This window comes from Ruditapes philippinarum, unplaced genomic scaffold (assembly GCF_026571515.1).
Source record: "Ruditapes philippinarum isolate M1 unplaced genomic scaffold, ASM2657151v2 ctg8974_1_1_1_1, whole genome shotgun sequence".
Taxonomy (NCBI): Eukaryota; Metazoa; Mollusca; class Bivalvia; order Venerida; family Veneridae; genus Ruditapes; species Ruditapes philippinarum.
The window spans coordinates 27018-39082 of record NW_026864527.1 but is presented as its reverse complement, the minus strand read 5'-3'; the positions used below and the strand labels follow the sequence as shown (position 1 = coordinate 39082).

General features: G+C 32.1%; 1 protein-coding gene across 1 annotated transcript in view; it reads left to right on the top strand.

Moving 5' to 3' along the window:
* The window catches only part of LOC132725938 (RNA polymerase-associated protein LEO1-like), a gene marked incomplete at its 5' end in the record, with an annotated part of 30281 nt that continues 18216 nt past the window's right edge, over window positions 1-12065 (top strand). The window contains 1 exon segment of the mRNA XM_060711159.1: window positions 1-901. Coding sequence (XP_060567142.1) covers window positions 1-901 — 901 coding nt within the window.

Sequence of the window (12065 nt, the reverse complement as noted above, 5' to 3'; positions counted from 1 at the left end):
TAAAAGTGAAGTTATGGACATGGTCGACAAATTTTTTGACGATGATGACGATTTTAACTTTGGCTTTGGATCAAGAAACAGTAGGTCTAATGGAACGAGATACAGCGACAGAAATTTATCATCGAAACGCCGAGAAGAAAATCCATATACAGTACGCGACGATTTAAGTAAGTACAGGGGATCTGTAGAGTCAGTAAATGCTAGCTTAGCACGCTCAGACTATGCTGCTTCGGACTCTGGCTATCCTTTAACGGGACGAAGGAGAAATTTGTCTGATGTAGACGAATTTGATTCCAGTTTTTCAGATATTGCGAGCGACACCGGCCATCGTAGGTTTTCGCGCCATAAACCTGAAAGAAATAGTTACTCAAGAAGAAATGATCACTCTGAATTTGATTCAAGAGCAGCATCGCGCGCTCACCAAGACGACAATTATCGATACTCACATTTGTCAGATAGGAATACAGCAGTGTCAGCAGACGACATTTTACAAAGGGCGGGAAAATCAATACGCGGTAACAGAGATACTAACACATCGATATCAGATCGCAGTGAAAATACTAAACATAAAAGGATAAACAATTACAATTTAGAAAGTAGAAATGACAATAAGTATTATAATCGAAAGGACGGTGAATATTCAAGACTCGGTGACAGTGCGTTTGAGATGAATGATGAAGACAACACGTGTGGTTCAGTAAATTCGATGCCGAATAATGCATTTAGATCACAATCATATCAAGCAGACGACGAGGAGTTATACACAAGGAGTTTACCAAATTTATCTGAAAGTGAACAAAGTAGCCGGAGACAGCAACATTCGTCTGCTGATGATAAACAACATTGGAATGACAGACGAAAACGAATAGATAAAGCATTAACATGGATACGGTCCGAACTTGTAAGTTACTTTTCTTCTTTTCTGCTTTTAAATTTGTTTGATTGGATTTTACACCACACTGACAAAGTATAGGTCATATGGCGAAGTTCCAGCTTTACTGATAAAAGAGCATTTAATTTAATTATTTAAAAAAATGAAATTAATACTATGATGTTATAATATTTGTATAGCCCAGTATAAACGGTTGTTATGTTAAATAACGCGAGTTTTTATGTAACCATATTTATACATAGCATGTTAAAAAGCTTAATTAACAAAGGAATTTACAAAGACTACATAATGGCTCTCTTTGAATAAAACTTAGAAAACTGCATAAAATAGAGAAAGACGAAATTCCGGAAGAACATCCAAAACAAAAAACAAATAGAAATTTTGCAGGCTCGGTTGGATTGAGCCTGTTCATGGACGGTAGTGATAACTGCAAGCTACCGTCCACGCCCCCTAGGGCCGCTTAAGCAGAATTCAATATTTTAACATAAAATTGTTGTTCAATGAAAATCGCCGTAACTTTTTACACTATACCGGTATGTCTATGTCCTTATATGCACCATTTATATAAAATACGCGGCCCTTCATTGTAAATTAAATTGGAAACACGAAGACATGTCTTATTTTATGTATTGTTAAAATTCTTCCAGCTTGTAAAATTAATTAATTCCACAATGTTTCATAGTTAATTAAAATAATTACGTTTATTAATGAAGCGCTCGTTGATTTTCTGCCAGTGTTTTACTGCAGCGCAATAAACTAAATGATCAGGATTAGATTCTGATATCCTAAAATATAACCTTGTACTTAATATAACCTAGTGTGTAACAGTATCCCATGTAGGTGAATATTTAGAATTCTTAAATAGGAATGTTGAATTGATTGTTTTTGTGAAAACTAAATAGATATTACAACATTGTAAATGTGGTGTGAGACTTAAATTTGTCTTTTGACAGCTTTTCTGTAAAATGCATGCTTCATAAGCTCTGATCCGCTTTCGGACTACTGGGGGAGGGCATACGCTGCTTTTCTTGGTATGGTTCCAACGAGTTACATTTATTGTTCCATGATCACCGTCATTAAAGCACATTTATTCAAATTTATCGTATTAAAGTATTGAATTCTGCTTAAGCCGGTGCTGGCTGTGGGACTTGAACGGTAGCTTGCATTTTCCACTAGTTCAGTACTGTCCATGAACAGGCTCAATCAAAGCGAGCCTGCAACATTTGCACGACTTATAATGTGTTCTATTTTGACTACATGTATTATAAAATATGAATTAAAACATTATTTAATAATTTTTTGTTACGCTCTAACTTGACTAGATTTTAATATTTTATTGCTAACAATATTCACACACGTCATGGTTTTAACTCGTAATTCCCTTATGAAATGTCGTAATTTTTGCAATCTCGTATTAGACATTTCAGGTAACATTTCTACTTTATATCAAACTGGGACGTTTATTGAGTTTAACGGAGCATTTATGTTATAACAGAATGAAAAATCCATACGATCTCCATTGTCCTCACTGTGGAGACAATATCGATTAGGTCCATCAAACGCGGCAAGCTTGAAAACTTTATCGGAAATGACAATTTAATCTAACTCCTGTCCGGGAACTGGTCAGCCTTCCTTTTGTTAACTATTTTAAAGGAAACCTTCAGAAAATCAAAATCTTAAAGTGACATCCTGCTCATTGTTTTAACTGTCAAGTTGAGCTGAACTAGTAATATATTTCAAGAGATTGACAATTAAAATGATGATTGACCAATAATTGATAATGAAAAATGTTTAGAATAAAATATAAAAACTACCTAAATTATAAAAAAAAAGACTGTTCCACTCCGAACGAAATTTATAGAAATATCCGTGGGTCACCCGGATTATTGATTAAATATAAAATTGAACACAATCATGAAAAAAGTAAACTTATTTTGACCCACCATTTACACTTTGATGGGCATAATGTCACTTTATAATACATGTAGGATAATTATTTCTTCTATTTTAATACGTTAATGTAATCAGTTATGGTTATTAATTCATTAAGTGTCAATTACGTTCGAAACTGTATGAAATTCATTCACATTCTGTGTGTGAAAAAACTTGAATCTGCGAATCTATGAATTAAAGGCACACTAAAAAATATATAAAATACGTGAAGTAGCGTGCAGCTTTACTTAATGTATGCATGTAACATATTTGTTAAGGGTTGTCATGTTCATCTTACAGATTTTCTAAATATAGATAAAGTAGTAATGTATAAACTGACTGATACCATTTTAATTAAGAACTAATTGATCAAAATTTTAAATTCAAAATCAGGTTGATACAAACTTCAATATACTCAGAATTAAATCAAATATCGATTTTGAGCAATTCTTAAACCTATGTGAGCGAAAAACGTTGCAACGATATTCAATTTGGTCATTTTGCACAAAAAATGATTATTTCTGGGAAAACTGGGTGCAGGAATGATCTGGAAATTTGCACACAAGTTATTGGTACGGACCTACATCAAAGGGTACACTAATTTCGGAATAATATTTCCAGTCCTGTCATGCCAATAAAACCTCTGTGAATTCCCTTTAGTACAACATGTAAATAACGGAAATTTTGTTTTATATTGTATTTGCTAATTGATTGATCATGATACAGGATAAAGACATAAAGGCTAATATATTTACCAAGAAAATCTTGATAGTAAAATAATATCCCATCTGTATATACTTGCTAAAAGGACTAAACATAATGTTTACGCTAAAACATGTTGGATCCAACAATTATTTACTAGAAGTGTGTTAAACTACGAGTATATATTTATAAACATATCTATATCAACAACCAGGAAGCCTAGGTGAGTACAAAAATAACTTCGCAATAAGTGTGTAATTAGTTACCTTTTACCTTTATTTGTCTGGGAATGTAACTAACATTAAGTGGTTTTTACCAGTGGTCATTTATTCCTCAAACTTCATTGATTACTAAATTAACATCATAATTTGAAAACAAATCGAAAAAATATGTTTCGCTGCAATGAAAAATAAATTTTATAAGTGACCATACGGAAAAATGAAAATACGCATTTTATTTTATCAATATTTCTCAATATTTCATGTATAAGTATATGATAAAAAAAATGATATATTTGTAAATATTTGTAAATATATGTATATAATAAAGTTAAAGAAATGATAGATCTATATATTTTCCATAATTTCACGATTTGCTCATGTCTACACAATACTGATAAAATCCTTCAAACAGTGACTTTTCTTTTCAAGTGCATATCGTTGTGCCATTCAACACGAGTTAAGAGTTGGACACATGCCAAGAAACTGACACGTGCAATAAAACTCCCGTACTATGACTATTTTTTCAGTGTAATAAACTTATTGATAGATCATTACATTTAGAAAGAACAGGTTATATAGCATGTTTGTGTATTGATAGAAATTTCATCATTTTTGGAACATTTTAGTGCATATACTTTTTTTCAATTCAAGGTGCCATTTAATTCAAAACATATACAGTAAAGTCAATGATAAATACATGCATATAAATCAATTTTTTTTATTAATGTAATGACAAGGTTTTCGATATGTTGATCTTTTCCAACTTTAATCAATTACTGTGTTAAATGAAATGTTTCTATTGTATTGTAAATATACATTTGACAATGAATATACATAATATTATATTTATGTTTTTTTTGCCAGATAAAAAAGATGGTTAAGGCAATTGGCCAATGAGTACATTTTGGATACAATAAATGTACTACCAAATTAAAAAGCTCTTGAGAAATAAAAATGAAAGCATTTCTGAGACATAACGGGCCTTTAACATATACAAATGTAATGTTTATTTTCAATATCTAAGGTTGGTTGCTAAATTATAGTTATGGGTATAGTCATTTTATCTTTTAACCATCATTTTAATGTAAACGATGCATAATATTATATCTAGCCTGAAAATCCTATTTACCTAGAATAAATTATATCCGCCAATGTGCTCTCAGCACAGTTCTTTGTTTGAAAGAAGATTAGAGAGTAATGTCACAGTGTATATTATATCTGCAACTGCCTACTGAAAAAAAGATAAATACTGTTTTTTCCCCAAGTTCTTTCAATCGGGGAGTTTTTGCTCATTTTTTTTTTTGCAGTCAGCAATATGGGAGCAAAAATAAAAAAAATTTAAAAAACACCCGTGCCCCATCACTGCAAATAGATATAGAGTAAAATAAAGATTAAAGCTAAAATGTAAATGCTCGTAAATTAGGGTAAAAATCGTGTTTTGTTTGTAAACCTATTGTCTCTTAAAGATTATATCTGTCAAATGTAGCTGCAGTTTAGGAGAATTAGCAGTGTTCTCTCAATATATGAACACGCATTTTACTTCTTTTGCGTATTATTATTCTTTGGAAGTATTTAATTCTTTTGGACCTTTAGAAGCATTTTATTTCTATGAAAGATTTTTATTTCTTTATTATTATTATTTGGGTGTATTTTATTTCTTTGAGTGCATTTAACTTCATTAGAAGCACCCTATACTTTATTTCCAGTTCCAGTCGTCAATGTTCATACAAAGCAATACACAATACGTTTACTATTTTGTTGAAAACATAATTTAATTATCCCATTTAAACATTTACTTAAAGGCAATTATAAAATCTGCGATTCATTCCGTAGGAGTCAAAAATCCACTAAGGTCCGAGACCTAAACTAAAAAGCAACTCGTTTTATCCCTCAGACAACAAATACCTGCCATAGTAGGGGTTATAAAAACACTGACTCTTCATACATGCAAAATATCAAGTCTTTGGCCATGAAAATGTTTTGCTATTGCTAAATGTACCGCCATGTAACAATAACTGTCATTTACCAAGAATGCAGTCCACAACACTGTTTTACAGGAAATAGCGTTCATGACATTTATTATTAACAACATTTAATTTTTGGCCCTGGTTTCGAAATTTCCAGAATTTATCTTAGACGTTAAACAAAAACAAATTCAATGCTGAAAACGCATCTAAGACACAACTAGTCATATAAAAACGGAAAAGTCATTTTGTTCAAGATTTTCTAATTGGCCATTTCAAGCTGCGGCTTCAATAAGTGTGATTTGCTGTTTCTTGTGGTTTTTTTTTTTTTTTTGGGGGGGGGGGCGTTTTTCCCCTTCCAGGGCGCGTTTTTAATTATTTGAACGTATTTTACTTCTTTGGGCAAAACTTAATCTTCCTGTTACTTTGTAACGATTATCTCTGTAAGCATTTTGTAACGCTCCCGTCTGTCTTTGATGTCTAAAATGTTACACTCAATCTTTGATGTTTGTGTATTATATTATAGAATGCTCTCCTCCGTCTTTGATGTCTGTGTTTCATATTCTATAACGCTTCCCTCCGTCTTTGATGTTTGTGTTTCATATTCTAGAACGCTTTCCTCTGTCTTTGATGTCTGTGTTTCATATTCTAGAACACTCCCCTCCGTCTTTGATGTTTGTGTTTCATATTTTAGAACGCTTCCCTCCGTCTTTGATGTCTGTGTTCCATATTCTAGAACACTCCCCTCCGTCTTTGATGTTTGTGTTTCATATTCTAGAACGCTCCCCTCCGTCTTTGATGTTTGTGTTTCATATTTAAAAACACATCCCCTCCGTCTTGATGTTGTGTATATATTCTAGAACCCTCACCCTCCGTCTTTGTGTATCAATATTTTAGAAACGATCCCCTCCGTCTTTGTGTTTGTGTATCATATTTTAGAACGCCCCCCCCCTCCATCTTTGGGATGTTTTGTGTTTTCATAATTTTAGAACGTCCTCCGCTTGATGTTTGTGTATCATAAATCTAGAAACCCCCCTTCGTCTTTGTGTAGCATAATTTTAGAACGCTCCCCTCCGTCTATGTGGTATCATATTTTAGAACGCTCCCCTCCGTCTTGTGTTTGTGTATCATATTTTTAGAACGGCCCCCCCCCCTCCGTCTTTTGATGTTTGGTGTTCCAATATTTTAGGAAACGTTCCCGCTCCGTCTTGAAATGTTTGTGTAAGTCATATTCTAGAACCCTCCCTTCGCTTTGTGTATCATATTTTAGAACGCCCCCCCCCTCCGTCTTTGATGTTTGTGTTTCATATTTTAGAACGCTCCCTTCAGTCTTTGATGTTTGTGTATCATATTCTAGAACCCTCCCCTCCGTCTTTGTGTATCATATTTTAGAACGCTCCCCTCCGTATTTGATGTTGTGTTCTTTTCTAGTGTATCATACTCTAGAACCCTCCCTTCGTCTTTGTGTATCATTATTTTAAAACGCTGCCGTTCGTCATTTTGTTGTATAATACTCTAGAACTGCTCCCCTCCGTTTGATGTTTGTGGTATCATATCCTAGAAACCGCTCCCCTTCGTCTTTGTGTATCATACTCTAGAACGCTCCCCTCCGTCTTTGATGTTTGTGTTTCATATTCTAGAACCCTCCCCTTCGTCTTTGTGTATCATACTCTAGAACCCTCCCCTTCGTCTTTGTGTATCATATTCTAGAACGCTCCCCTCCGTCTTTGATGTTTGTGTTTCATATTCTAGAACGCTCCTTTCAGTCTCTGATGTTTGTGCTCCATATACTAGAACGTTCGCCCCAGTCTTTGATGTTTATGTTTTATATACTAGAACGCTTCCCTCAATGCTGCAACTCTTCATAATTAACATGTTGCCTTGTAAAACAGCCAGTCCCAGACTTGTGATATATTTATGTAAACAAAGTAGATGTTATAAATGAATCAGTAAAACAGAGTTGATATTTATAGCAGACATTTGTGTAACAACTTTTTGCTTGTATATTAAATATGTACAAGTAATCGTTTTGGTTTGTATTCGCCGTCAATCAGACTTCCATCCTAAATATTCTTGAAGTATATGTCAGAACCATAACATTTACTTACAAACAAACAAACAAAAAGTCATAATGTTTAACTCAGTCAATACTTTTGTTACAACCACTACACTTAAACAGTCAATACTCTTAAACTATCAATAAACTTTATTAAAACAATACTTTTAAGTAATCAACGTTCTAGACAAAAATACTCTCCAACAATAAACAATCAAACTCTTAAACAATTAATAGTCATAAAGCTAATTAAGCACCAGAATGTTTTTTTTTCTATAAAATGGAAAACATGTGTTTCATAATGATGCAATGATGGATTTATAACATGTTATCACCTGGATAAAACAGCGCTGTATGTAAAATAATTTTTGATAAAGAAAGCAAAATATAATCAAAGAGGCATTTTATATCAATTCACTATAACTGTACTAATTGTCAACTATAATTGTACTAATTGCCAAAACACAAAAGAAAGATGATTCAGCAATATGACTAATGACTAACGTTTTGGAAGCTGTAACAAGGCACAAAAATATAACAGGTTTTGAAAAATAGAAATATTTGCATTTTGGGCGCTTATTGGCCTTCTTATTTTTATATCACTAAAGCAGTCAGTACTCTTAGATCCTCTTGTGGCTGAGGGATGGCCTTAAAGGGTCGAGGCATCAGAATTCCAGCCACCGTTTATCCCTGGCGCCTAAATGGGTTCGAATTACAGTAGTCTCTTAGCTCCAGCAGGCGAGGTGGTTTTGACCCCTGGATTTTCTTAAAGTTTGTAACACCCGAGTTTAGCCAAATTCATCGTTTCGGCGCCATATGACCTAAATTGTGTTGCATGGTTGGTCGTAAAACCAAACCAAACAAACAAACAAAAATTTCTTAGACATTCATAACCTTTTTATCATCATAACATTAAACAATTAAATTATAGAGTTATTATCTAAGTGTTCCCCATACTTGAATACTGGTTAAGAATAGTCTATGATTTTTACTCTTTAATATGTTTTTGTTGTCTTTGCTTTCAAAGAATATTGCCCCTTGTTCAGAATTTACATGTCTTTAATTAACACAAAAGTAATACACTGAAATTAAAAGCAGGTGTCAACTATTTCTTTTATAAAGACGGTGCCATCTGTAACTGATGCCTTGTTTTTTTTCAAAGAAATTGTTTACATTTTTTCCTGTTATACACAGCTCTGTATAATTATATATATAACAAAATAATATAAAAAGCAAGTTAATGGCATTCTTCTGCAATTATTCAGTTAAACGAGGAAAAACATAAAACGAAATACATGTATAACATAAATCATAGTCTAAGTTGATTACATTATATTGTATTATATTGCAGGAAAGCGAGAACGGTAGTTTGTATCCATAAACAGGCTCAATCAATTTAAAATAAACGGAATCCCTAAAGAACGTCCAAAACGACAAGATTTAAAATGTTGCAGGCTCGTTTTTATTGAGCCTGTTCATGAATGGTACTTGAAAGTGCAACCGAACCTGTAACATCTTTAGATTTGCCTCGTTTGGTCACCTATATGATTTTCTTTTTTGATTCTAGATTGCGGTCAACTTTTTATCCAAATATATCTCATAGCTTTGGTATGAATGTTAAAAAAATATTTGAGAGACAAATTAACATTTAGAATACGAGTTAATCGAGAAGTTTTTATCTAAATATTTACTTCTAAAATAGCGTCATACACATGTATGAACATTGTGGAATTTCTACAAATTTTACAAAGTTTATTACTTCAGTGAATCCCGTACATTCTTTACTTCAGTGAATCACGTACATTCTTTACTTCAGTGAACCACGAACATTCTGTCAAAGTGAACCACGAACATTCTGTCATTCCTAAAACATAGGAGAAAATGTGTAAAAACTGCTGTAACTAAACTCTGTAAGTGCCAGCCTATGGCAGGTATAAATTATGGGCGATTTTATTTTTGAAATATGTGATTCACGCCGCCAGAAAATCTGGAGAAAATGATTGTTTTGCAAAAGTGTTTTTAGTTTTAAAATAACATCCGATAATAAATATTATTATATTTGAAAAGAGACTTTTATTGATGTATATATATATATATATATCGGTATATGTAATATCTATGCTTATCTTATATAATCATGTCATTGGAAAAACCTGTCATAACTTATTCTTTATGTGCATTTGAAACAGTGAATAATAAATTAATGCTTTCGGATACCTTTTGGCTTCATCTAATGTTCTACATATGACGATCAGTCACATCTATAGAACAAATCCCATACAAAAAAAGAAAATGATTTCAGTTTTTATATTTTAAATAAAAAATTTAAAATCACATTCATCAAATGCCCACGGAAAAATAAATTAAATTAAAAAAAAATACGATTAGTGAAATTGTCGAATAAATTTCAAGATCATATATAAAACATGTCTAATAAGAAAACAAATAAGTAGATAGTATTGTAATATCACAAATCGATATAATTAGTATTATTTCTTGCTAGTTTCGACGTTTTATGCTCGATTTTATAGCCGAGTTCATTTTGATGATAGAATCGGGTGGATTATTGCCAATACTGTTTGTTTGGAATTTAGTTGTACTAAAAGCTGCTGTTAGAATATACATTAATCACCGAAAACACTTTTAATCACGTGATGAGTTATTTACAGCGAATGTCAATTCATTCCATTTCTTATCTTAAAGTTGATTTTTTTCTTTGTATAACACGAATACAGACAAATCAAAGATCGCAAAACAAGTACAAAGAGTTTATTAATAAATTGCGGTTTATAGAAATAGAAATATTGTTTTGTCGTATTAATTAACTGCGAGGTATTAAATCCGAGTTATGGCATTTTTAAGGAAAACATTTTTACAACGTTTTCATTATTAATATAATCATTACATAAAATACACAGGTTTAATAGAAGTATGGCTATCGAAGATGTTTGCCTATTTTACAACAGTTATGACATACGCTGTCGTTTCATTACACACATACATATTCTTTGTCAACAGTGATAACAATGAACCAATAGAAGTAAACAAACTTAAACGTAGACAGGGTTCGGGCGCTAAGTATGGTTTGACTGACTTGGTGCTCTGTGCATGACCAACAAGATGAACCACGCAAATGCAGTCCAATCTTTTCGGCCATTTCCGGCAATCTTCGGATAATAATTAATCGTCGAGGTGTTCCGATTGCACGCAATAATTAATAAAATAGATCCGTGACGTCACTATAGACTAACAATTTTAAGTTTTCGCGTTTCTTAGTTAATTCTAAACCCTACCATAGTTGAAATTGCCAAAGAGAAATTGTTTAAAAAATTCACGGTATTGTCTTCATTCGCCCAATTGATCAACGTAATCGTTTTTTAATAACCAAAATGATTCACACAAGTTATGTCCCATACCTACATCAAATTCGGAAAAATATTTCCACTCCTGTCATGCCAATTATACTCAATTATACTCAGTGGATTCTTTTTAATTTCGTGTTATATTGTATTTACTAATTGATTTATCATGATACAGGATAAATACATAAAGGCTAATGTATTTACCAAGAAAATCTTGATAGTAAAGTAATATCCCATCTGTATATACTTGCTAAAAGGACTTAACATAATGTTTACACTAGAACATGTCGAATCCAACAATTATTTACTAGAAACGTGTAAAACTACGATATATTTATAAACAGATCTATATCAACAACCAGGAAGCCTTGGTGAGTTTCCATCAATATGTACAAAAATAACTTCACAATAAGTGTGTAATATTGGATGTTAATAACAAATTAAGCTAAGCAATGGGGGAGGGGGGTAAAAAGTTACCTTTATTTGTCTGGGAATGTAACTAACATTAAGTGGTTTTACCAGTGGTCATTTATTCTTCAAACTTCATTTATTACTAAATTAACATCATTATTTGAAAACAAATCGAAAAAAAATATGTTTTGCTGCAATGAAAAATACATTTTAAGTGAATATACGGAAAATGATAATATGCATTTTATTTTATCAATATTTCTCAATATTTCATCTATAAGTATATGATAAAAAAAATAAAGAGATGATATATTTGTAAGTACATTTATCTTATAAAGTTAAAGAAATGATATATTTGTAAGTATATGTTTATAATAAAGTTAAAGAAATGATAGATCTATAATGATTTTCCATAATTTCACTATTTGCTCATGTCTACACAATACTGAACAGTGACTTTTTTGTGCCATTCGAAACGAGTTTAGAGTTGGCCACATGCCAAGAAACTGACACGTGCAATAAAAC